We start from the raw sequence: 26,518 nt of genomic DNA, 5'->3' as shown, positions 1-26,518 counted from the left end.
ATTGATTTGACGTTCTGTGTTGATCTCAAAGATGTTACAGTAACCAATTTGAAAAGGAAAGGAACTATAAATCTTCCATATGTCTATGGGTGTGTTACAATTCATGGGAATGGAGATGGATTATCAGTGACTGGTTCTGGATATGATGTGAAACTCTCTGGTGTCATTCAATCGTTTAAACCAATGAAACGCCAAATGAATGTTCTCGTCATCAAATGTACAAATAGAATTGATGTTACACCAGATGATACTTTTCATGACGAAAAAAGAAATCGCAGTGTTGTTGTCTTAAATACAAAAGATTTGGTTCTGAATGCACCAACAAATTTGGAGTATGTTGGAATTCCATATAATTGTAATTCAGTCGATGTCACTGGAAGTAACATCAAAGCAATTTACACAATAAACATGGAAGACGTCTTCTTCTTAAAATTTGAACAAGACAAAATGGTGTTTGCGATTGAATATTTAAGGTCGAAAAGAAGAACATGTCCACAATATTATCAAACAGATGCTGAAGCCAGAGTACATCTAACAAAGGAAATATTGAATTATTATTATAATGACAGCCCTTATATAAAACAAACTGTGGAAGTGCAATGGAATTGCGTTTCCCTTCGACAGACAGATATACTAACAGAAGAGCATTGGTCAAAAACAGATAAGACTTGGGAACTTATTCAAGAAAAAGGTTGTATTGAAAAGGAGTACAAGAAGCCTCATAAGAAGAAAGTAATGAACAAAATTGATACAAGCGATAGAGTAACAAAAATAGAACAAATGATTGATGAAGACGTTGATCAATATGATGTTGAATATTCAAATGATGAGAGTGATGAAGATGGTTGTATTCAAGCCTATATGTATAAAGAAGAAGACTAATAATATACTATATTATTAATATTCTATTAATAATAATATTTTTCTTTTAATATAAATGTTTAATAAAATTATAATAATTAATTCTATATATAAATTAAAATAAATATTAGTACTTGTTGATTCTTGCAAATCATTTCGACACTTTAAAAATATTTGAAAAATATTTTCAAAACAAAAGCATACTTTACTATTCAATACCATTAATTTATAATTCTTTGATTGTTATCGATATAACCCTTCATTTTTTTACAACAAAATGTTATTTGCCATTCGAATAATTGTAAGTTCGTTTTTCTGAATTCATCGTTGTTGAATAATTGGATTTTACCCGTTATTTAACTGTATTTATAGCAAATTTATAAGAAATAATTTCAAATTCCATCACAAAAATTGAAAACAGGACTTATCAAAATATTAATATAATTATGGTTGTATTAATTATACGGTATAGTACTGCTTTGTAAAAAGAACGGGTAGGTTTACTTGTTAAGTACACAATAGAATTACAAATCCACATGAACTTCTTCAATATCAACGCCGACTTGAAGAAAAAGATATTACACACATATAACCTGACGACGTACTGTGTTTCTGCGTTCTGTCTTAACTTCTCCGTCTATTTCTTTTGGTTGATTATCCCCATTATGATGCGTGATTTGGGGGCTTCTCCTATGGAAATTGGGTTAGTTGCTGCTGTTGCTTTTACAGCACAAGGATTTATGGCTCCTGTATGTGGGCGGCTAGCTGATAAATTACCACCTGAAACTATGGCGCGCTTTGGCGCTTGTTTACATTGTTTAACGAGTCTAATTATAGCTATGGTCTATATAACAGAGACTAAGACTATACCAATCTACTTCATTTGTTTGATTCAAAGTCTTGGTCTAGCTATGTACTGGTCACCAACAGAAGCATTAGTAGGCAATGAAAGTTATGCGGGCGGGGAGAGTAAAAACATCTCAATGTTTTCTATGTCTTTTGCTTGTGGCAAAGCTGTTGGATTTTTAAGTGCTGGCACTTTATATGGACTTATTGGACAGACTTACAGTTTATATTTGGCATGCGCTGAAGCTTTTTTGTTGTTTTTCATTATCACTCGATTCCCACAAAACAATCACTTGAAGGAGGAGACGGTGCCTGAAATTAACATTGAGTTGGAGGCTCTTCCACAAATCGAGAAGAAGGAAAGGGAGTATACAACTGAAATACAGATGACGGGTGATCCTAAGACTCCAGTTGTAGTCACTGAACAGCAAGATGGCGTAGTCTTGAGTGAATCACAAACACCACGAATCTCTGAAGAAAAGGGCGAAGCACACATTGATTTGAGTGTTATCAAACACACACAAGTCATTTCGAAAAGACCCATCCATTACTTCTGGTATTACATCAACTCAATTGTTTTCCATTGCTTTGTCACTGCCATTGTTGGAGTTATTTCCAATCAATATATTAATTATGCTAAACGAACCAATGTGACTCTTCCAGGTATTATAGAAGACTCTGATGTGCTTGTCGGTATCTTACTGTTTATTGTGAATATTTCGCAGTTGTTTGCATACCTTATATTAGGGAGAATAACAATTTGGCAATACAAATTGACACTCAATTTGATTTCTCTTGCAATCATTCTGGGGTGTGTTATGGTATTTTATTTTGTAAAGAATGGGTATGTGTTGGCTATCGCATCTGCAGTCATTGGATTACTCTCTGGATATGATTTCCAGTTGAACATGTTTTACTCGTTGAATGCATCTGAGTCCGAGAAAGGGAAGTACATGGGGATATCTGAGTGTTCTTCCTGTTTGTCGTACAGTTTAGCTCCACTTCTCGCTGGTTTATTATCAACTTATATAACACTTGAGTGGTGTATGTACACAAGTTTCATATACTGTATTCTTGGATTAATTGGGTGTGCAGCTATTCAGGGTTATGTCTATTACATTGAGAGAAAGGATAGACTTCAGTTACAAAAGGAGCTGAAGATTCCTGCCGACTCGATGAAATAACGTGTTATGGATTTATAGGCAATTGAGTGTTTTCTTTTGGATGTATTTTATGTTTAACAAGTTGAATAAATTTTTTAATTAAAAGAGATGTGAATTTATAAATGAAGCACCATTTTCTTCATACACCTTTTTTGTTATAAATGAAGGCATAAAAGAGTCCAAACTAGCTAGAATTGAGGCTCCCAAGAAAGCACTATATTTTCGATCTTGGTTTTTTATAGTCTTAATTTTAATATTTTGAGGGGAGAAGTTACTAATCTCTTTGTAAATTCGTTCAAAAAGTCCTTGAGTTAATGAAGGACCCCCTCCCACCACTATATTTTCATATAAAACCTTTGTTACATCTTTATTGTATTTTCTGATCGAGTTGCATATCATTTGATGTATTCCTAAACATTCCAAGTTGAGAAGAGATGGTTGGAAATACGCTTCACATGCTAAAAATCTTTCTTTGCCGACTAGAATAGACTCTCCATCAGGCAGTTTATACTCTGTTTCAACTTCATTCTGTGAACGTTGTATTGCTTCAACAAAATTGCTTGCTACATAACATATCTTCTCTTTGATATCCCTTGCAATGTGTTTACCAGCACTTTGCAATTCAAACACACTGCTTCGATCTTTTAATGTCTTTTGAATGAATGTTGACACTTCATCTCCTCCAAAGTTGTTAACAACAAACGACTCTTTTGAGACGTTTCCTTTATTCACAGAAATGCATTGCGTCACACTGTCACCCATTTCCAAAACAGTTCCAGTTGTTCTTCCAGCGTTGTACAATGTTAACAATGGTTGTAACCCAATATAAAGTCCTTTCACTTCAAATTCCTCAAACATTATTTGTGTCGTTTTTTCTCTGTTTTGGGCTGTGTTGTTTGCCACTTCTGTTAATAGGACATTCCCTTCACTCGGATTTGTTCGGAGTTCATAGCAAAACGTGTGGTCCCACAGTTGTTTCATACAATCAAAGTCTTTAATTAAACCACGTTCTAGAGGACATTTTAAATTGAGAAATTCAGAGCATTTAATTATATATTCCCCGACATAACTTGGCGGAGAGTATAATGATGGCACTTTAACTTTACTTTTTGGGTTCCCAACAATTGTTTGAAACACAGAAATTGGTGCATCATCACCACCAAAGCCTGCTTTAGTCATAGAGCATCCATTATCTATAATAACTGTTTTTATTGATTCTTCCATTTCTAATCTTATTTAATTAATTATAGTTCATTATTAATTTATTTTTCGTAGTTGTAGAACTATAATTATATTATTGCTTATTATAATATAATATTAATTAATAAAAATGACGTTACTTATGGTATTGTTGTTTTCTATTAAATTATAATTAATTTATAGTTTTTATTTGTTATTTAGTAATGCCCATTCTATTTAAATAACCAAATAGACATACAGTCAATACACTTTACTCGAATTCAAGTTCAAACAACTCCTCTGGCGTAAGTGTTTTCTTCTTAAACATTCTGTTTTTATAAACAAAGAAAGATGTGATAGAAACGACAGACCCCAACAGAACACCTGCTATGACATCAATGAAAGAGTGATGATAATCATAGCATCTTGACATGGCTACAAATGTGGCAAATGCAAGAGGAAGAAGTGACACAAACTTGCCAATCAGAGTTTTGAAGAATGTGTAATTCTCCAAAAAACAGATAAGGAAGAGGGACACAAATAGTTGACCGTGGAACGCATACGCCGCATGTCCTGATGGAAAATTGGAGTTGCAATTTTCATTGTATTTTGTGAGACATGATGTGTTGTAATATGGCCGTGGCTTACCAGCATATTTCTTTGTGATTACCAACAAAAACCCAACACACGCCTCGGAACAAACAAACGGTAACAGCGCCTTTAATGCAAAAACGACACCCCCAGAAAACACAGACATCACTGAAATAAGGACCACTGGTATATAAAAATTCATTATTTTATTCAATGTGGCAGAGACGATACTCTCTGTTTTGGTATAGGAGTATAACGGGTCAAGTGGGTCTGGGACTATTTTGTGTGTTGGAAGATATCCACATAAAAAGGTCAACACATACAGTAAAACTGTCAGAGCAATATCAAATTTATTAGAAGACACAAAGTGTTTGATTTGAGTGACAAGAGAACTGTTCTTCTCTTCGTCCTCCATTATAAGTTTTTTATAGTTTTCAAAGTTCATATTCTATTGTATTATTTATATCCTCTATATATTATTTATTAAATATCATCATAATACTATTACAATAATAATAATATATTATAATAAATAATAAATAATTATTTATTAATAATAATTCAAGCAATAACTAGATTGTCTTTTCCAACCACCACGTTTACCAAAATAAAATAATTGCTGTTGTTTTTTTAAGAAGTCCACCTTTCAGCTACTTTCTAACGTCCCCTTGTCACCCACTTTCCTTGTCCGGACTGTGTGGACGCGGATGTGGTTTCCCCTCGCTTGCGGGGAGGGGTCAGAGGAATCTGCGCCAGGGGAGGACTTGAAAAGTGGGTGGAAAGGGTGCACAAACATACTGTTTGAGTGCGTCTTTATGTTCCTTCTTTTCACGTTCCGTCTCGGTTTCCACTGACTCGAGGTGACCGTTTGGCAGATTTGTAAATTGGGAACAAGACCAAATATTTACTACTATTCCTATTTACTATAATTATAATTTGCATATTATATCAAATAGTAAAGATAGTTTATTTTTAAAGGTGATGAAAAAAGCCTTCCTTAGCAATAACAATTAAAAATTATACTATAATTGGAGGTATGATTTATAGTATTAAAATAATCAAATAGTTTTCAATTGTAATTCAGTTTTTTAAAACGAAATAATAATACAAGGTGAATTTTGGTGGTCAAATGCTTGAATTGCTCACAATTCTTATCAAATGAGAAGTAATGGACAAATAATCAATATGAAGAGAGAATTTAATAAAAGATGAAAGGGGTAATTAACTCTCATATATGCCAAAACACTTTACGAAGCAAACCCCCTTCCATTGTATTCAAAAATAGTGACTTAAAGAAATATTTGATCACTCTTTTTATTACTTTAGAATGACTACGCTGACATCGCAACAAGCACTGGACAAACTCCTATCCGGAAATTCTCGATTTGTGTCTGGTAAGTTGACTCCACACGACTTTAAAGAACGCCGTGGGGAGCTTGTCAACACACAACAACCAATCGCTACAGTGATTTGTTGTTCTGACTCTCGCGCACCACCCGAGTTCATCTTTGATTGTACACTTGGTGAGATCTTTGTGATTCGCACGGCGGGTGGTGTAATGGGAACTCGTGAGTTTGGGTCAATAGAATATGCGGTGACACATTTAAAGACGCCTCTCGTAGTAGTTATGTCACATACCAAATGTGGTGCTTGCACCGCGGCATGTACTCGTCAAGACGCCGAAAAATGCACAACATGTCTTGACAAATTAGTTGATGACCTTTCTTCCATAGCCAAAGAGTGTCACAAAGAGATCCCAGCGACATGTATTAAAAGTGCTTTTGCTCATGCGGCCTCTGTTGAGAATGACAAGACATTGGTTCCGCTTATTGAAGAAGGCAAGTGTGTAATAGTCCCAATGCTGTATGATATTGACACGGGTGTAGCTTCTGTTCTCAAAGATGGTGGTTTAGGTAAACATTTACTTCCTGAAGATTAATTGAATACTTTGAAGCATCTCTTCAACTAAAAAAAATAATAGCGAAGTAATACAATTAGTCAAGCTCCTCTTTAAAATTCTGTTCAATCATTTCAACTATTTTATCAATCTTTGGTCGATTCAATGGCAATTGATCCCACCCAAGTGAAATGACTTGGTACAACCAATCTGGCATATCCTTCGGTTGCAGACGTCTGTTCCCTTTCGCAACAAATTCTGCTATATTCCACGGAAATTGGAACTCACTCTTTGGGTATGGTGGCCCCCATACAAAAATTTCATACATCACAACAGCAAATGAGAAGACATCCGCCTTCTCAGAGTATTTTGATTGGTCCAAGACTTCAGGACTCATGTACATCTATTCATTAATATTCAAAAGATCTTATATTAAACTAGAAAAGAACTAGTAAACAAACTGGTGTCCCAATACCTTTTGTGAACGTCATATTACTTCGCATCATATTAACATTTCTCGACGACCCAAAGTCCGTCAATTTGGCGTTGACAGGAATACCCTTGTCAATAGAAAATACAAGAATATTGTCCGTTTTTATATCTCTATGCATAATACCATTATTATGCAAATACATGATCCCACGCGCCGAATCCAACACAAATTTGATACGCAAGTACTTGTCCAGTTTCTTCTTCTTTTTGATCATCGCCATCAAACTCCCAAATTTCGCAAATTCGGTCACCATGCAGATCTTCGTTGGTATGAAAACAGCTCCAAAGAAGTGAACAACATATTCACTGCGGAATTTGTCAAGCATCGCAACTTCCTTGTCAAATTCAATCATCGCGTCGTCATCGTCTGGGATCTTCATCATCTTAACGGCCACTATATTCGTTCGGAACATCCCTTTGTATACAGTTCCAAAGGATCCTTCACCAATTTGCTTATCCAAAATTAACTCATCATAGTCCAACCGGGTCGACATTTGTGTTTCGCACAGAATTTTAATTTCTTCATTAACCACACCATCCTTTTTAAAGTCCATTGAAACTAATTGAATCGTTTCATCTATTTTACACGTACACGTCGGTGTCAATTTGACTTTAAACTCACACGCTTCTCCTTTTCTTAAGATAGCAACATCGGGCTCAATCACTAATTTGTACTTGCACAACACATCTTCTTTCACGGTGAACTGCACTTTCAATTTATTCTTCCCCCCATTACCAACACATACAGTCTCTAATGTCTCTTGTCCTACAGGCAACATAATGTCCAAGTCTTCTTTCTCAAATTTCAACGTCTTCTTGTTCGTCACAACGTAACTCTTGCCACTCAAACTTTCAAATCGAATATCAGTGTCTTCCATATAGAAGTAATTCACATCTTTTGGTCGCTGGTTTTTCATCGACTTTTTGAGGAAGTAGAAGGCCAAGAAAATGATTCCAAGCATTACACATAAAAGTACAAAGACACACAATACGACTATTATTGCTATAACCCATGACACAGCATGTTTCTGACAATACGTGCCTCTGTCGGAAATTTCATACCAGAAGTCGCACTCAACACATTTCGAATCAACAGAGCGCTTACAATGATCAATTTCTTTGTAAAACACACAATGAGAATCTTTGAGAACATAATTTGGCTTGCAAGACTCACACTTGCCAGAAGAACACGACGAACAATATGAAGTTACACTCTCACAAGACTCACAATAAGGTTCACGTAATATATACCCGTTATTACACTCTACACATCCACTTTTACTCTTGGTGACACAGTTCTCCAACCTTTCGTATGAAATACAACTCTTTCCATCATATGTGAAATACTGATCGTTGCATGAAACACACTTTAAAGAGTCGACACATGACTGACAATTGTCCATACACTCAATACAATTCACACCAGTTTGGAAATACCCTTTCTTACATATGGCACATCCTGTCCCACTCTTCATCATCTGACTACATTTAACAGCAAGGTCCACGTTACTCTGACATGTGGAATCAGAAGTGGTATCTGACCGAAGAAGAGTGTGATCGGGTGGACAACTCACACAATAGTCTTTTGTACCAAAACACCCCAAACAAGACGAACTGCATTTTTCGCATTCTCCAATCTTAGTTAGTAAGTACCCTTCAATACATGTTAAGCACCGTCCACCTTGGCTCTTTGCACACACTGTTATGTTTAAATCAGAAGCTGATGGCGTCTCTTGACAATTTTGTGAACTTGGAACATACCAATTCGGAGACTCACATGTACCACATGTGTCTGAGCCATAACACGAAGTACACAATGGATCGCACGTCTCACATGTTGAACTTTCTTCATTGTAATATTGACCAGTTGAACATTTCACACACTTCGAGTTGGTTTGAATTGCACATGCAGATAATGTCGCACACTTTGTACCAACAACAACATCATTTCCACTACATGACAAACATGTTTTGTCATTACACTCCAAACATGTGCTTCCATACACTGTGGAACACTTAGTGCACACTGAATTGAGGTTATAATAACCAGAAGTACACTGCACATCATTAGTGGATGATACTAATGTAGCATTAGAATTCAAAACACATCTTTTATCGACTAATTTCATCAATTTTGAAGCATCACACAACTCACAATTTCCAGAGTCTGCACATGTGAGACATCCCTCGCCACATGAGACACATTTCTCGTTCTGAACAAAAAATCCATCTTCACAGAGTCGACACTTCTCTAACAAGTAATTTGAACATTCATTCTTTGTCACATATTCACATATACCCTTACTATTTAAATGATACCCATATTTACAATAATAACAAGATGTCGAGTTATTACACTTCTCACAATTGGAAGGGCAGTTTCCACAGGACTGAAACCCTAATGAATATCCCTGCAAGTAATACCCATCAGAACATTGTACACAATTCCCACCAGAATTATATATCTCACACCCTGAAACGACTCCCCGTGTTGGGCACTCATTGCTTCCAGAAATTGGTTTGGCCGTCCCACATAAGAGACAGACATAAATTCCATTCTGGATATACCCTTCGGTGCAATAAGACGAAGAACTTAAATATACCGAGACTCCATTTGCATCACATTTTGTCGTTTTGAGTCTCTCGGAAAAGCCCATTTTAATATTCTTTGTCGAGAGCATGTTGTTTGCGTTATTTGGGAATACATATTTCTGTCCAGATACACCATTCGTTGCAACAAAATTGGAGTCCCCAACTATGGTAACAACCAACGAAGAAGCTCCACCAACACTGTTAACCACAAAATTTTGTTGGACTGCGTTGAGTGTGATACTCTTCGTGATTGTCACTTCTGTGAAGTCTTGGACATTCAACGTGTCCAAATTGCCCACCACGATAGAACAATGACTCTTTGTCGAATGACATGGACATGAATAGTCTATTTCTCCATTCAAACTGTAATAGACTTCTCCTTCCTTTTTACATGTTCTTTTATCAAGTCCCTTTGATGAGCAAAATTCTGCTATATCTTTATCTTCTGTTGTAAGTGAAATAATGGCATGGGAATCACACTGTAACCCAAATCCAGTCGATTCTGTCGCAATTTTTCTGTTTAGGGTTGCCATGATAATTCTGTCGATATTAGACACTTTTGGTATCTTCTGTATCGTGAAAACGTCGGATGAAGACTCCAAAACAAAAAGTTGCTCACTTTTCGCCAACAAAGAAGATAAACTTGTGATTTGCAATTTCATCGCCGACGGTGCGATGAAATATTGACTTGTTTCTGTTTCAATTATATCGGAGAGATGTACAATTTCTGATATAAATCGAACCTTTCCACTTGCCGATATCTTGAAACTGTTTTTAGTCACAACATCTGCATCACCCAATATTTGAAGCAATGCATTAACGTCACTTGATTCCACACTTGAGAATGTACCTTTGGTGTTAGTTGTAGCTCTCACGTTTATTGCACCATTCAATTTTAAAAAGTCGATTTTATTCACATTAGTCAGTTGAGTGTTTTTTTTGAGGTTTAAAACTGCATAATCTACGTTTTGAACGTCGTTAAAAACAATGTTGTCTTGAGACGTTTCAATCAAACAATTGAATTTATCGACTTTTGTACTACATGGGCATTGGGTGTGTGCAAAGCTTCCATAACTCTCATTTTGCAAAGTACACACAACATCTCCATCAGTCTTACCTGTGACACACCCTCTTATAAGCTTGTCATAGATATACAAATTATTTCCACTCCCTGATAAATCACTTTGAAACGCATTCTCACTCGCCGCAAATTCAAAACAATCAACTGATGTGATCGATGAAAAGTCGACTTTCAAAGCAGATGAGATTTTTAAAGTCCCTTTTCCAACTTGAATGAACGCTTTACCATTCAAGTTGGATGTGATGATATCCCCAACAAATGTTATTTGGTCAAAACCAAACGTCTTACCTTCGTCTATGTCAATTGTTGTCTTCTGTGAGATAAGTACTTTCGAACATTGCAAATTGGATTTCAAAACGACTGAACTGATTTGTGAGAAGTCACACACCCCAACCACTTCTATGTCCGTCCCTTCAATTTCGCTCTTCTCAAGACTCTCCGAACTTATCGAGTTCCAATATCTTTTCACACTCCCTCCGCTGTAGCTTCCAGATAACACCAAATCCATTTTATCATATCGTCTGGTTGTTGCATCATCACAATCAAACTGCACAAAAGTGTTTTTATCAAGTTGAGTGCACTTACATTTGATGTCTGATGTACTTCTTACATATCTTCTCTTCGAATCCCCACACCCAACTTCTTTCACCCCAATAGAAACAAGTCTCTGTTGTTCTTCATCCGTGTTGTATTGGTTCTTTCCTCTGAAGAGTACAATATCATTATCGAGTCCTTCTTTCACTTCTATAGCTCTTAAATAGAAGTTACCTATATCATAGTAGATGTCGCTTCGTGTTATAACCATTGTATTATCAAAATTCACAGTACCAGAGAACGCAACAGGGTACTCGGGCATTTGAACTTTACCTTTAAAGCTCAAATGATTTCTCTTTGGTATAGTGAGTTTGGTACTTTGTGATGTACTGAATGAGTACCACTCTTGTTCATTAGGTAAGTCGACTTGGTCGGGCAGAATATTAAAAATCCGGTGTTGACTGACTTCGTAACAATCAGTATAATTGTTCAAATACTCAAAGTTCTGGAATGTACAGGAACAATCATTTCTTATTGTTGATGTATTAACACAGAGAGATACCCTGTTAAACGAGTCAATGTCACAGAGCACACGCGCTTCTTTCCCCTTTCCATTGAAAGGCTCAATGTTATTCACATTACCACGTGCTACATAATAGAACCCACACTCTCCCTCTTGTGCAATTACCATATTAACTTGAACTGACACATCTCCTGATATCATAACATAAGGTCTCACCACTTTCGTGAATTGTAAAACAACGTTTTCATGAAAAGATTCGTCGACATTAAAGTAAAACTTGTGTATCCCGATCGTGAAAACATCCTTCACACCACTCGACGCATTTCTTCCAGAAAAAGTTATTATAGTGTTGTCGAGCATTTCACTACATTCAAATGTGTAATTGTTCGTCGGATATAATGAAACTTCAAAATGTAAATTCAAAAAGGTTCTTCCATTCGCAGTTTCAGTGACTATTTTGGACCTAAATAACTTATTAGTAGAAGCAGTATCATTCCAGTACATATAATTCTGTGACAAATTTGTTCGTTGGAATCCACAACAGTCATTCTGTATTTGGAAGATATCCGTGTTCGATTGGAAACTCAAATATTCCCATCCCAACCAATAACTGTTATTATAACTACACTTCTGCCCATATTTAAACGTTACATAATTCTCCTCAAACTCACACCAACTGTCATATGCAATACACCCAAATATTAAAAAAATGAGCAACGACCAACAATGAACCATCCGTTCTTTCTTCTGAGTTTCAAGTGGAAAATCAAAAAAAATTCGCATGTCAATTTTCTCAATTGATGATTTTTCTTTTATTATTCTCTATAACTCTTATTCATAATTTATTATATTATATAAAAACTAATGTGATTCTTTTCGTGTTATTTATGGAAAAATGGAAATTTCTTATCAATAATCGTTCTATTTCATCTCTTTTTTGGTAATAAAGGGCGGGAAAACATTCATTTTCATGAGTAAATTTTGAATAATTAAAACAATAAAAAGAATTATGTAAAAATGGGGAAAAAAACAAAGAGTATATTTGTGTGTGTTTTATTTTTTATCAGAAAAAAACGGTGAAATTTCTCTGAGATCAATTTTATTTTACGCCAATGTGTCTTTACGAATAAAAAAGTAAAAATCTCAAATTTAAAAATAGATTTTTAATTTTTGATAGAAAAATTTTTTAATTTAATTGAAACAGTTCAAACTATAACATTTAATTGTTTATAATAATAAGTATGGTTAACAAAACTATGAAAACAAAAAGATTTGGAACAAAATTTTTTTTCGTGTGTTTAAAAACGAATTTGTATTAAAAACCAAATTTATAAGATGATCTTAAAAAATGATAATTCTCATTTTTGTACTTTTTTATTTAAATCTTGCATAATTGATAACATTGTAATATTATTATTTATTTTTAGACTTACTTCTCATTTAAACTACAAAAAAAAACACTTGTTTTTTTATTAGAGCCACAATATTTTTACAGACATTAAAATAAGTTTAAAATTTAATTTGGGTCTTATAAAAAACTTTTTCAATAATACTTGTTTTTGTCATTTTTTTCAAATTATATTTTTATAATACAATTGTAAATAAATTAATAATTAATTTAACTATTTAACATTCATGCCTTTAATAGTAAAATAATTATAAACTCTAGTACAATAAATTAAAGTTGATCATAGCCTTCGACCATAAAGTAGTTGTCTCTCAGTTGTCTAGCGAGGTTGGTGATTTTGTTGTTGTTGATAGTGTTAATGATTTCGTCGAGTGTATCTACCACCTTAAGTTCTTCAAAGAGATTTGTATAATCGACACGTGCCACATTCTCCCCATACTCACAAACCAACCCTATTGCCTTGAGCGAACTCCACAATAGTTTAAGTGGCGCCTCAGTGTCTCTACACACTTTCAGAAGTGCTTCAAGTATCCTTGGTTTACTCAAAAGAATCGCTTTGATCTCCACGAAAGATGAAACAAACAAATTAACGATGAAATGTTCCATCTCAAGCCGAGTATCTTGAAACACGCTTCTTTGCAAAATGAAGTTGACGGCCACATCCACTTGCTCTCCATTCACACACTTCATAATAACGGGAAGACTTTTTGTTGCTGCCAAATTGGAATAAAAGAAATACACCTCTTTTAACATTTGTGCGTTCGTACTTTTAATTGAAGTTAAAAAGGTGTCTCCAATGTAATTCAACACATACTCTACAGCTTCGTCTGCTATTATTAAATTACCAAAGAAACGCATAGCAGGTACAAATAATGTTGTTTCAGGTGACAAGAAGAACGACTTGATGAGATCCAATAAACTAGGGTTTTGGAAATAGTTCAAGTACTCAAATTGGACGGAGAGGTGTACAAAAGTATACAAACAGTCCGACGCTATTTCTGGGACTGTTTTGTATTTGTCTAAGAATTCAAGAGCAAATGAAAACAAAACAGAAAAGAGTTCTTCCGGGAGGGGCGGTCCATTTGCTTGTATTTCAGACAACACCAAACAAAGCCAAGATAGTCTTGGGACCAATTGATCTTGATATTTATGAGCGAGTAGAGGAATTAATTTAAAAAGTTGTGTAGAGATAATTTTGGTCTTCACGTTGAATACGTCGGATACTGTGTTACATAACAACCACAATGTTTTATCGTTTAATTCTTTGTTGTCAAGTTGTAATAAGGACACACAGACGGGAACCATATCATTCAGTTCCATCACCTCATAGGAACACTCCGGAGACTCGTAACAGTAATTGATGAAACAGTCTAACACACTTAACATCACGTCGACTTGTGAATTCAAAAGTATTTTCTTCAATGAAGGAAGAACGTTGTGAGTCCTAATCAACTTGGTCACCACTGGGTCGTTGTCGATCAACTGAAATAATTGAGAAGGAGCTGTTGGATTGAGTTGTAACACCCCAGTTATTATAGTTTCAATTTCTTCCGAAGAGGCATATCCTTTACATTCGGGTATATCTATTATATTTCTATGCATATTCAAAACACGTTCACGTCGTGCGTGACGTAAAGAATTAGTGGTTGCTTGGAATTGTTGTGCTTGGTTGTGTAAATCGGTGTCCTTTATTCTGTACGACATTAATTGATTTTTGATGTTATAATTTGGAGGTATAAGATGGTAACCCTAAAACAGTCTTTATTCTCTGTTTTTAGTCATTTTTTGATACAAAAGAAGAAAAATTTCGGGATTAGAGTAATACTGTTTAATTGGTTGAACTCTTTTTTATTCAAAAACGTCAAAATTAAAATGTGAGTTAAATAAGAAAATAGACAAAAATAGAAGTGATAAAATTCTCTCTTTTTGCACATAAAAATAAAACAAACCAATACAGTCGACATTTAGACTGAAAAACAATTGAAAAAGAAATTATTTCCCAAAAGTGTTTTATGCTGATCATTTGCTCAAAAAATTACTGTGAAAAACTCAAATAATTACCCACAAAATGACTAAAAAAACAAAGAAAAAACCTAAAGAAAAAAAAGACGAACTTTTAATGGAAAGTGATCGGATGAATACAGAAACAATCAAAGTGATAGACGCAAGTACAAGACGAGAATACCATATCGGAGAGTTTGAAGCTAAATTGAGGGAATATAAAGTCAGAGTGAGCAACGGAGACACACTCATCGGAACGTTCGGAGACTCCCGCGGAGCACCCCCAACGTCCACAACACCTGACGGAGAGATGGTTTCGTTAAAGGATGGGTTTATCGATGTCGGAACGTATCAAAGTCGACTCGGCACGAAAACAATTGGTGTCAATAGCTCTGAGAATGAAGAGGAGCAACCCAAAGACAATGGCATAGAAATTATTACTGTTGAACAGAATAAAAATGATGAAGAAAAGAAGGACATGAGTGATGGAAGTGAACTGTTTGTAGGTGACAAACCGAATGAACCTCAAGGCGACGCGTTACAAGAAACAAAAGAGACTGAAAAAGAAGAAACTCTAAAGGACGTTGTTGTTGTCGAACAAAAAGAAGTTAACACAGAAGAGACAAAGGAAAAGAAAGACGAGAAACCGATGGAAGAAGTCATCGACGAACACAAAGCATGTGAACCAACAGTTGAAAAGCCAATGGAAGAAATCGTTGAAAATCACAATGAAATTCCCACTGAAAAGAAAGTCGTACAGATGGAAGAAGTCATTGAACAACAACAAGAAGTTGTTCCAGAAAAAGAAGTGACGCGTATGGAGGAAATAGTTGAGAAGAAACCACTTGAACTTATCAAAGACGATGCAAAAATAATAGCAAAAGAAGAAGCAAAAGATAAAGGAGTTGATACCAAAATGGTTGAAGTACCCATCGACACCCCCGTTGAGGAGGAAAAACACGAGAAATCGGCACTGATGGAAATAGAAGAAGGAACTAATGAACAATCAAAGAGTGTTCCACAATTAGAACAACAACAAGAGCATCAACCAATGTTGGTATTAAAGAAAGAACCATCTGTGAAAATTAAACGGCTTGTTCCTGATACTAAAGACGAAGCAATTCCTTTGGAAAAGCAGCCTGCCGAAGAACACAAAGAAGTTGAGAAGGAAAAGGGAGAAGAAGAGATAAGTAAAATAGAAAACGAGAAAATGCCAGAGGAGCCAATTCAAGATGATTACAATTTAGAGCGTACTGAATTGAATAACAAATTGGATCAAATAGAATGTGCGCAAGGTCATATTATCGACTGTGTTTCTGGGATAGAAATGGTTCATCCTGTTTTTTTCGACTCGAACAACGCGCCAATGGCGCCTCGCAAGAAGAATAGTGTTTCTCGGTTTGAGTTAATTCGCAAGCAACGGAAGCCGATTACTTTTGGAGAGCAAGACCTTGGAGAGTTAAGTATTATTGAGACGATACAGCAACGTGAAGAGAACAAGGTGATGGATATTGAGCATCAGGACAACGATAATAGAGAAGAGAGTGTCAACGAGGTTGAAACAAAGAACATTGAGAGTAAAAAGGAGAAGTTTTTGATGAAACATGTGATAGGGATTAACAAAGAGTTTAAAAAATATGAAGAAGAAGTCCCACCTCCCACTCTAACACAGTCAAAGAGTCAAGGTGGTGATAATAAAATGATACCAATGGTCATAGAGTATGGGGAAGGGGATGATGTTTCGTCGATTTCGGAAGAAGTTGGAGAGAAGGTTCATGACAAAGAGAAGTCTTTTCATGAATTTGAAGGACAAATTCTGAACAGTTATTTTTGTTCGTTGAATGACCAAATGGTGAATCTTAAGAAAATTGGCTCGGATAATTGTTCTAACGATCTTGCGCAAGCATTAAAACAGGAAAAGCAAAATACAGCAAATGTCGACCTTACTGATCAACTAACGACTGGAGGACTTACAACTGGTTTTAATATGAAATAAACACCAATATAAGGGGAAGACAATAGATAAGTGAATGTGTGTGTTGTACTATATTTTATAATAAAAATATGATTAAGAATACAAGAATAATGTAACCGTCTAGTTTTAAGTACTATAAAGAAACGACAAAAAGAACTTAAAAAGAGAGAAAAGTAGGGTTTCCGAAAAGAGAAACTGCAGAGAGAAAAAGAGAAAAACGAGGAGGTATTAAAGTTGAGAATAACTCTAAAATCCAAATTGTGTTTTTAACACATGGCTGACAAAGAAATTGCAAAGGAGGAAGTGAAAGAAGTAGTTGCGACCGACAAAAAGGCTGCAGAAGAGGCGAAAAAGGTCAAGAAAGAGAAAGTCGAGAAGAAACCGCGCAAATCGACTGATAAGAAGACAAAGAAGGTTGACGAGGAAGGAAAGAAGAACACTTTGTCAAAGAAGGCGGGCCTCCAATTTCCAGTTGCGAGAATTCATGCGGCATTGAAGAAAGGAAGATATGGAGAACATGTCAACAAAATGGCATCAGTTTACTTGACGGCTGTCATTGAGTACTTGGTCGCTGAAGTTTTGGAACTTGCGGGCGGACAAGCAAAAGACTTTGGAAAGACTAGAATCACACCAAGACATATCCAACTCGCAGTCAGATCAGATCTCGAGTTGAACGACTTGCTTAAAGACGTCACTATCATCAATGGTGGTGTATTCCCTAATGTCCCAACTGCTGTCAACACAAAGGGAAAGAAGAAACCAGCTCAGTCCCAGGTGGTCTAACTTGTTTTGGTTTGTCAAATTGAATTGTTGTGTTGCCTTTTTAAGTAGTTTATAAACTTACAAAATTAAAGACTTAATTAAAATTGTTTAATATATTTTATCATTAATTTATGGTTTTTATTAATTTATTTTTCACATTTTGTGGGTTTTGATAATAATTACACATTTTTTATATTCAAAAAAAAATTATCAATTTTTTTAGTTCAGAAGTTAAAGACGTGACTGAAACCACCCTTAAATCAACGTTTTACTTTGATAATGGAATCAAATTAACTTGAATAGTTATGACTTGTTGAGAATTTTAGTGTTGTGAACATCAACTTCATTATATAATAGTGATTTCATAATTTTTATAAAATGAAAAAGAATCCAAGCAACAGTCGGGTATTAAATCTCGAATAAAACCGACCTTCATTTTTCTATTGCAAATGAAATATTTCAATTATAATGCGAATAAATTGAAAAATATTTGGTTTGTTTCTTCAGTTCAAGAAATGCCAGTTTAGTTTTAGTTTTGACAATTCAAAACTAAATCGATGCTTACAGTAGGGAAAATGAACCTTAGCCCAAAGAAATTCCTATATTTTTCTTTAAAAACACGGGTTTTTACTAAAAAACAAATGTATTTGAGAAATTTGACTTATATATAGGTATAGTTTATTATTTTAATATAACAATAGAAAATAATTAGTTTTTCTTTGGGCTAAGGTTAATTTGCTGGGCGAAGGTTTAATGGACCAATTGTAGTAGCTAAGTTAGTTCCTTGATAATAGTCCTTCGATAATTTTTTTTCTTTTTTGAGATAATAATTTTAAATTATTAATAATATTATTTTAAAAATAAGGAAAAACACAATTTAAAAAAAACAACTTTTTATCAAAAATCGACTTTTGCAGAGTTTGATAATTTGAAATTATTGGCATTTCATTTTTTGTTTTTTTAAAAAGTTTTTTAAACAAATAAAATGCAAAACAACTAAAAAATAATTTAAATTTCAATCAAACACTTTCAAAGTGATATCCTATAAATATGTTTTTATTGCTCAGAATTTGATATCTTCGCAAAAAGCGAAGGTTATCGATGATGATTTTACCACATAAACAGAATATTGAAAGGAAGACTAAAGTAGCCGCACCTTAACAATCAATGTATCTTCTGTTTCACCGGCTTTCCTTGTCCTCTCTTAGTGCAAGTCTCTCTGCAATCAGAGAGACTCCATCCTCTTGTTCTGTTTCACCCACTTTCCTTGTCCTTTCTGGATAGATAGAAAGGACAAGGAAAGTGGGTGAAACAGGTACACATACAACAAATTGTAATGTTGAATGTAGGCCCTGTCTTGTTTGATATTTGAATTTTTAAGTTTTTCAATCTATAAGTATGACAGGGTTTCTGGTCATTCCATATGGTTTGTTACCCTATTAGAACTTTGTGGAGTTTGTAATTATTAGTTTCAAAATAATGCTAAATTTAGTTTTCTTCTTTGAAAAAATAATCGATTGGGTCTCATGCCCAAAAGTAAATGATACACTATATTTTTTATTAAGATTAGTTGTTATAATTAATTGTCTTATTGTTTTTGATATTTTTCAGATAATAACAGACCATTGTGCAATTTTGGGTCATTCAATTTCAAATGAAAATATTTATAAGAAAGAAAAGAAATATTCTTTTCTTTTACCTTCTTCAATAAAACATCTTTAAAGCGGTGACAACTATGACTAATTGGGTTTATGGTGTGTTGCTGTTTGTTTATTGTTACTTTGCTTAGTCATTTACAAGTGAATTTTTAAAATACGTGCATTCAAAATTTATATTTTTGTATGAGGAAAAAGATGAATAAAATAAAGAAATTAAACATATTCAGTATTTTCTAATTATAAATTTTGCTATTTAATATACCAATTTGACAAACAAGATATTATAATGCCATTAGTGGTTAAGCAATTTGCACAACCAAAAAATTCTCGTCAAATTAAAGAGACAAGTATGACCAGGAAATTAAACGAGCTTCGAAAAGACAACCTCGTTTTTGGAATTTTATCTGTTTTGTTGGAATGTGGTTATATACTCGACATCCAGAAGCCATCAAAAAAGACTACACACATCCATAATGTCAAACTCTTAAAAATCCAAGATTCAATTGGGCAAGTAGTTTGGGACCGAGACGTTGTGAGTGGGTCACAGGATGTGACGAACGTAATAAACAGCTTTGCTGATGCCATTACAAACAAGGGGAAAAAGACTATTGACTTCAGAAAGGACAAAAAAAAGGATGATATCATCTTTGCTCTTATGCTAGATAAAATAGCCAACATTTTAAAAAGCATAGGATACGCCACTCTGAGAACAAAGGGCAAAAAATAGACTTATGAGTTACTCAACGATTGGAAGAAACAATACATCAACACGATCAAACTGAATGATAAAGTGTTGTTCTCAGAAAAACGGCTGTTGGAGGAAGGTGAGAAGTTTCACAGTGTTGTACATGGTTATATGTACAACGAACCATCGCTGATTCCCTATCGTAACGAAATATTGATGAGTACTAATGACACCAAAAAGTGTGGGAAATACACTTTTTGCCTGAACCCACAATTCTTGAATCGAAGTTTCATACACACACAACTGGATTTAAACAAAGAAATTTCAGATGACAATTCATTGATTGACCGTGACCTGATACCTGAAATAATCACAGAGGTCGGGTCAGAAACAACCAGTGAAGAGTCACAAAGTGTCAACCAACAACAACGTCAATGTGTTGGAGATGAACAATTAACGGAATGTCGTGATCTTAATATCCCAGTTCAAGATACTGTGTCACAACAAGACGTGAAAGATCCAAATTTATACCAACCAGAACCAAATGGGCAGCCGGAGTATACCTATTATGATTATAATGCAACGTACTTTATCCACTCACAACCTGCTCCAATATATTTAAGCCCAATCGACTTAAACAATGAAGAATGTCCTTTAAATTGTATTGGTTCATCTTGTACAAAACCACCTTTCAATTTTGGTATGGGTGATTCGTATGAAGACCCTGTATATATAAGCTTTGTTCAAACTGGTTCAAATCAATATTAATTGTACTGTTTCTTGTTTTTTAAGTGTTAATAATTTTTTTTAATAATAATATAATATTAATTCAAATAATAACATTTACTATTCTATTTATATCAAGTAACATTTGAACAAAAATCGAAAAAATCAATCTTCCCACAAAAAACACGTTTGAATTACGAATAAATAACTCGACTTAATTTTTATAGCGTTTTTCTGTTTTTTTTTCCTTTTTTGTATGTCTTTTAAATCAAAAATATTTGGAATTTGTAAATTATTATACACCGTTATATGGAGAATCAACCCACCCACCTCCCACCAGAAAAAAAGCTCCCATCACGCCCTCAGTCCGTATCACCCACACCACAAAATTATTCGGTACCAAAGAAGAATCCTCCACTGTGCCCATCAAAGAAACCAACCAAACTCCCACTCCCAAGAGTACCCACTGAACCATTACAACAAACAAAACAAGAAATTTACAAAAAACCTATTCCACCAATACCACAAAGGTCAAGTTCAAAAGAACTTCATTCAGATAAGGAAGAACCAAACTTGTTGGCTTTAGAACCAAAATATGGAAGACTGTCTGTTGGCGCCAGAACTCCTTTAAGACCACCACCGTCACCACCACTCACTAAACCACCACAACCCCCACAAACACAGAATAACAAAAATACAAATATCGACTCTAATAATGTTCGAAGCACTCCTTCTATTCATATCAATACAAACGAAGAAAGGGTTCAGAAAATTTTGCCTCGACTTTCGTTTGTGAGGACCAGAAAAACATCTTTGACTCCTCGAGATCTTTCCACAAGAGACCAAACAGTCAAGAGTTGCTCGGAAGTGTGTGTTGAGAAGTTCAATCCTGACGAGAGAAGTCGGACGGATATAGAAGATAGGGTTCCACAAATATTGTCGCCACAGTTTGGGGAAGAGGTCCGTCGCGAACCGTTTAGATACTCAAAGAAGTATTTGAATAAATTGCGGGACTATTTCACAGACGAAGACCTTGAAGATAAAGTCGCTTTTGTCCCCAAATTGGGGAAGACCAAAATCTTTGGTACCCCCAAAGTGATGAGAGTTGCTGAGCTCATGTTCACTGAATTTACCTTCTGCGCTAAACTTGAAATTTTCCAAGTTTGTTTCGCTTTAGTTTTATACAAAAGTTGACTGAATAGATCTTTGAAGAAGAAATAAGACGAGAAATACCACTCCTCCAACACCAAGACTTTATTTTATTTAATCCACTGGACAATTTGGTCGAAACGATAACATCACTATGCGATGGTCTCGACCCACTCTATGACACTTTACTTAAATCCACTCCTGAAACTGAAGAACTTGTCATTTTCGGGGTGTATCAAGTCTATTCGAACTTTTTGACAGACACAAGTCACAAAGGAACTTTAGAGGACGTTTACAGTAAATTCATTGCACATTACACAACACTTAGTCCATTCATTGACAAGCTGTTTGAAGACACTTCGAAACTCAAGAAATTGGTCAATGAATTACTCGAGAATTGCATTGATAAAAACATCAAAGAATTTAAAGATCTGTTTTACTGTGCTATGCAGCGAGTTTGGTTTGTGATTTATTAAGGTTTAAACTAATGATTGATAAATAGCCGCTTTGAGTTAATTACAGACAGTGTGATTAAAGAGTTCAAAACTTCTTCTCAAGTTCTCGACGAAGTTCAACAAGCAAAAACACTCTTTAAAGAGACAAACAAAAAGATCAATACTTACATTTCACAATCAAAACTGTTTTACACAAAGAAGTTTGAGTGTCTAACTTCCGTTTATGGTTCTAACGGTTCCATCCGTTCTGCCTCTATCGTCAATTCGGCCTTTTCAAAAGACAATTCGTTGTTAGACTATTTCACTGGAGTCAAAGCGACTGTTCTTGGATTCAACGAGGTTGAGTTGTTCCTGTTCAACGAGGGGATATTAAAGCAAGAAAATGGGGTCTTTGCCTTTTATCCCATATGCACTGTTCTTTCTGGGGAGATGCAAGAACATGGCGATCCGTCCAAAACCGAGCTCACAGACACAGATGTTGTTTTCTATGATGTCAACAAAAACAAGTTACAAGTCATCAACTTAGGGTCAAAAGACCTTACAGACAAATTCAATTCGGAGCTCAAAATAGCATTCGAGCAGTTCATGGAAGTGGTTCAAAACAATACAAACAAGGTGTAAACTGTAATTTATAATAAAACATTTATTTGAGAAATTTGTGTCTGAGTTCGACTGGTATTATGTTCCTCACTTCCTGCACATTATCCAGTTGTGTGAGATTATTACAGAAATTAAGATCCAAAATTTTGAGGGTCGTGGGGAGTCTTAAATTCTTGAGTCCTTTGTTATAAAAGATGTCCAACTGTTCCAACCCATTCGCAAGACTCAAATTCTGCAGTTTGTCGCACCAATACAATTTGAGGGTTTTCAGTTTGTTCGACGACTTCAGTGTAGTGATTCGTGGACACTCGATGATCACAAGTTGTTCCAACGGAACCTCCTCCAAATTTGGAATACCCGTCACCGCATTGCAGTGGCTTATTTCCACAAGTTTTGCCGTTGGAGGAACATAAAAGCTTCGAACGGAGTCGCAGTAATACACACAAAATTCTTGTAGAGGAATTTCTGGCAGATTTGGTAGCCCAAAATAGGCCGACGTTGTTATTTCAAGCCTCGTCAGACTTGTTGGAAAGATGAAAGAAAATGGCTTTTCGAAGAATGAATTGATCAGTCTGAATTCTTGAAGTGAATTTAACTGCGAAAAATCAATTTCCGGAATTTTGGGGTTCAGCCCCACTTTAAATCCGCAGATGTCAAGTCGTGGGACGTAGTGGGACACACACAATTCCTTCAGTTTATCCGAAAAGAGCATCGAGTCGACAAACGCCAGTTTGTTGTTATTCAAAAACAAGAGTTTCAACTCCGGCAAGTCAAAGGAAGCAGACAACTCATTCTCGTATATCGCAATAACCACATTTTTCTTCTTCAATAGTTCCGATATATTATTGATATGGTTCTCTCTTAAGTTATGTACATACAACACACAAGTAATTCGTGTCGAGTAAAACTTCGTTAAAATCTCTTGGAGTTTAAACAAGTCATCTCCATTACACTCGATAAATATTCGCTGGAAGCACGGGAGTTGTTGTATACTCTGAATAGTCGAGAACATGAATTTGTTGAAGTAAATCATTTCAGTGTTGTTATTCACGTCTATATGAAGTGTTTGTAAGAAGTGCATGGTGTCAAATGTGAAGTTCAGATTCTCGTCTAAGTAGAATCCAAAACTCGAGATGCTGTTCTGAATCTTCTGGAAGATGCCCGGCGGCGCATATATGAATTTCCCGACTAACTCAATAGTCGTCACTTTCCTTATTAAACGGGCGTCGAGCTTTTTGACCACATCCACGTCACACCTCAGTATTTCTATATTTGGGAATAACAACAATTCCTTTTGAAAGATAGTTTCTTTGTTGTACGAAGAGTCTGTCGATTGACAATAGTACGGATTCTTCTTCATTATATAATAACACGCGCGGACGCTGCGGTTCACTTTCATCAGACGAGTTGCGTCTGTAACATTTGTGAAATAGAGAGCGATAGTCTCAAAAGGTATATCGGAACTTTTGGTGCTGGCAATACCACAAGAAGACCGCTTAAACTTTTGGTGCGGAGGAAGTGAAGGGGATGTCGGACGACTTGTCGCCTTCTTCTTGAAGATGTTCATATACTTTTTAAAGTTCTTTTTTGTCTTTGGGAGTTTTGAAATTGGAGTTTGAGTCCTTGAAATATGGCATCTACTATTTTTCGTATTTAAAAGCAAAGTTAAATTTTTCTTATTGTTTTTAATATATTTTCCAATTAACTTTATTTTATGAAAAAAATGATATAATAAAAATATGGTATAATTATATATATAATATAATTATCAACTAGTTTGATTTAAATTTTAATTAAATTAATGGTACAGTGTTTTTTTTTTCACACAAATTGTTTTGCAACTTTTCTCCAATAGAATGAAGTATATATATATAATAAAAACAATTATAAACCAATTAAAAAGAGAACAACAAACTTTCCACTGAAAAATCGAAATTAAAAAAAGTTACTTAACTATAAAAAATGGTATATGGCGGAAGCACGACTTGCAAACACAGAGGGTGACTCGTTAGTGATAGTGGACCACCAGCTTCCATTTCTTAAATGTAGTCGTGTGATGTATCAATATCAAATGAAAACAAAAAGTTATATTTTTAAGAACTCTGAATACTTTGACAATATGGAGGTTTGCATGTGGTGTTTTAATTATTTTTCTATAAGTAAGTCATTAATTTAAAAAATAATGTATAGATTAAAAGGTACGAAGAAACTATTTTAGCAAATTCAATTGAGTTTCTGGACATTACTGAGAATAGTCCAAAGAATGAAGGTGAGATGGAAATCTTAGGATGGGTCGATAACAACAGAAAAAATTCGATCTTATTTCCCGTGTTAAATGAAACCCGATCGTTGACTGTCAGATATCGGAGTTTGAGTGTGCCTATAGTGTACAATTCATCTGCAAAGGTGTGTGATTTGGTACATTTTTTCTACCAACTTTTGACACATATTGGTGTCTTTAAAGACACTTTACATTCTTCAGAGTGGACACATTACACTCTTAAACTCTTTGATAGCAATAAAAAGACTAAAATATTGCGAGGGTCGAGTTTAGTATGGGGAATGCTTCATTATGAAACTGTGTTATATTTTGAGAGATTAATAACAAATGGGTTTCAAACAATGCCTCTTCTTTGTGACAAAGAAATAATGAAGAGTGAAAGAGAAATTCTTTGTTGTGTGATGGTACAAAATACACAAGTTTTTGAAATACACATTCTTAGTAATTTAAGCTGCTTGGAATTGAAGAAAACTATTATGAAATTGGGTGAATTATTTGATGACTCTCTAACACTTTATAAGAGATACGGACTCTATAATTTAGTCGAGATGTCACTTGACAAAAGTGTCTCGGAGTATATCACTGATGACATTTTGTGTGTGGACTTGGCTAAGAAAACGTTCGACTCATTCTTGATGGCGGGACAAATATCAACACTGAGTCAAGTCACACAAAAAGTGTTTGTAGAAGTTAATGTACTTCTATTCGATCCCACAAACACTCATCATATCATTTGCTCTGTTATTAACACATTTAACGTTTGCCTCACAACAACACTAACAATCAAAGATATCGTCAACAAGCTTTCTAATTACAACATCAACTTATTCAAAGAGTCTCATGGTTCGATTGAGTACACCACAAATTATGATGTGCTGATTTGTGACAGTGACATCGAAAAACTCCACATCGTTCCTCTGACCAATTTCTCGGTGTGGGCAAACAAATTGAAGTCCCCAAAAACATTCAGAGTGATATCAAGTCTTATTCCCGATTTAGAGCATTTATTCTATTTTGAGAGTACATCTATATAACTAACTATCAGACTCTTGTGTGGAA

General features: G+C 34.9%; 12 protein-coding genes across 12 annotated transcripts; 7 read left to right on the top strand and 5 right to left on the bottom strand.

The window, feature by feature from the left end:
• Nucleotides 1-1,397: 1,397 nt before the first annotated feature.
• On the top strand, nt 1,398-2,891 carry EIN_065480 (hypothetical protein; the record flags this gene model as incomplete). The annotated part of the gene is made up of 1 exon (XM_004183581.1): nt 1,398-2,891. The coding sequence occupies one exon, from the start codon at nt 1,398-1,400 to the stop codon at nt 2,889-2,891; it is 1,494 nt and encodes a 497-aa protein (XP_004183629.1).
• Nucleotides 2,892-2,969: 78 nt separating this feature from the next.
• EIN_065470 (actin, putative) lies at nt 2,970-4,094 on the bottom strand (the record flags this gene model as incomplete). The annotated part of the gene is made up of 1 exon (XM_004183580.1): nt 2,970-4,094. One exon carries the CDS (start codon nt 4,092-4,094, stop codon nt 2,970-2,972), a length of 1,125 nt encoding a protein of 374 aa, XP_004183628.1.
• A 226-nt stretch (nt 4,095-4,320) lies between these two features.
• Nucleotides 4,321-5,055, bottom strand: EIN_065460 (phosphatidic acid phosphatase, putative; the record flags this gene model as incomplete). The annotated part of the gene is made up of 1 exon (XM_004183579.1): nt 4,321-5,055. The coding sequence occupies one exon, from the start codon at nt 5,053-5,055 to the stop codon at nt 4,321-4,323; it is 735 nt and encodes a 244-aa protein (XP_004183627.1).
• Nucleotides 5,056-5,967: 912 nt separating this feature from the next.
• On the top strand, nt 5,968-6,579 carry EIN_065450 (carbonic anhydrase, putative; the record flags this gene model as incomplete). The annotated part of the gene is made up of 1 exon (XM_004183578.1): nt 5,968-6,579. The coding sequence occupies one exon, from the start codon at nt 5,968-5,970 to the stop codon at nt 6,577-6,579; it is 612 nt and encodes a 203-aa protein (XP_004183626.1).
• Nucleotides 6,580-6,634: 55 nt separating this feature from the next.
• EIN_065440 (protein serine/threonine kinase, putative) lies at nt 6,635-12,542 on the bottom strand (the record flags this gene model as incomplete). Its single annotated transcript, XM_004183577.1, has 2 exons — nt 6,635-6,940; nt 6,999-12,542. The coding sequence occupies 2 exons, from the start codon at nt 12,540-12,542 to the stop codon at nt 6,635-6,637; spliced, it is 5,850 nt and encodes a 1,949-aa protein (XP_004183625.1).
• Nucleotides 12,543-13,437: 895 nt separating this feature from the next.
• On the bottom strand, nt 13,438-14,871 carry EIN_065430 (hypothetical protein; the record flags this gene model as incomplete). Its single annotated transcript, XM_004183576.1, has 1 exon — nt 13,438-14,871. One exon carries the CDS (start codon nt 14,869-14,871, stop codon nt 13,438-13,440), a length of 1,434 nt encoding a protein of 477 aa, XP_004183624.1.
• A 364-nt stretch (nt 14,872-15,235) lies between these two features.
• Nucleotides 15,236-17,926, top strand: EIN_065420 (histone H2a, putative; the record flags this gene model as incomplete). The annotated part of the gene is made up of 3 exons (XM_004183575.1): nt 15,236-17,147; nt 17,309-17,376; nt 17,441-17,926. 3 exons carry the CDS (start codon nt 15,236-15,238, stop codon nt 17,924-17,926), a joined length of 2,466 nt encoding a protein of 821 aa, XP_004183623.1.
• A 1,923-nt stretch (nt 17,927-19,849) lies between these two features.
• On the top strand, nt 19,850-20,290 carry EIN_065410 (hypothetical protein; the record flags this gene model as incomplete). Its single annotated transcript, XM_004183574.1, has 1 exon — nt 19,850-20,290. The coding sequence occupies one exon, from the start codon at nt 19,850-19,852 to the stop codon at nt 20,288-20,290; it is 441 nt and encodes a 146-aa protein (XP_004183622.1).
• Nucleotides 20,291-20,419: 129 nt separating this feature from the next.
• On the top strand, nt 20,420-21,016 carry EIN_065400 (hypothetical protein; the record flags this gene model as incomplete). The annotated part of the gene is made up of 1 exon (XM_004183573.1): nt 20,420-21,016. The coding sequence occupies one exon, from the start codon at nt 20,420-20,422 to the stop codon at nt 21,014-21,016; it is 597 nt and encodes a 198-aa protein (XP_004183621.1).
• Nucleotides 21,017-21,283: 267 nt separating this feature from the next.
• Nucleotides 21,284-23,199, top strand: EIN_065390 (hypothetical protein; the record flags this gene model as incomplete). Its single annotated transcript, XM_004183572.1, has 3 exons — nt 21,284-22,135; nt 22,177-22,583; nt 22,626-23,199. The coding sequence occupies 3 exons, from the start codon at nt 21,284-21,286 to the stop codon at nt 23,197-23,199; spliced, it is 1,833 nt and encodes a 610-aa protein (XP_004183620.1).
• Nucleotides 23,200-23,221: 22 nt separating this feature from the next.
• EIN_065380 (hypothetical protein) lies at nt 23,222-24,745 on the bottom strand (the record flags this gene model as incomplete). The annotated part of the gene is made up of 1 exon (XM_004183571.1): nt 23,222-24,745. One exon carries the CDS (start codon nt 24,743-24,745, stop codon nt 23,222-23,224), a length of 1,524 nt encoding a protein of 507 aa, XP_004183619.1.
• A 402-nt stretch (nt 24,746-25,147) lies between these two features.
• EIN_065370 (myotubularin, putative) lies at nt 25,148-26,518 on the top strand (the record flags this gene model as incomplete). The annotated part of the gene is made up of 3 exons (XM_004183570.1): nt 25,148-25,303; nt 25,369-26,370; nt 26,505-26,518. Coding segments are annotated over 3 exons (1,172 nt in total), but the record flags the coding sequence as incomplete, so codon positions are not given.

This window comes from Entamoeba invadens (genome assembly GCF_000330505.1).
Source record: "Entamoeba invadens IP1 unplaced genomic scaffold scaff_1105074725293, whole genome shotgun sequence".
Classification (NCBI taxonomy): Eukaryota; Evosea; order Mastigamoebida; family Endamoebidae; genus Entamoeba; species Entamoeba invadens.
The sequence above is the reverse complement of the archived record's forward strand: the minus strand, read 5'-3'. Positions and strand labels throughout refer to the sequence as shown.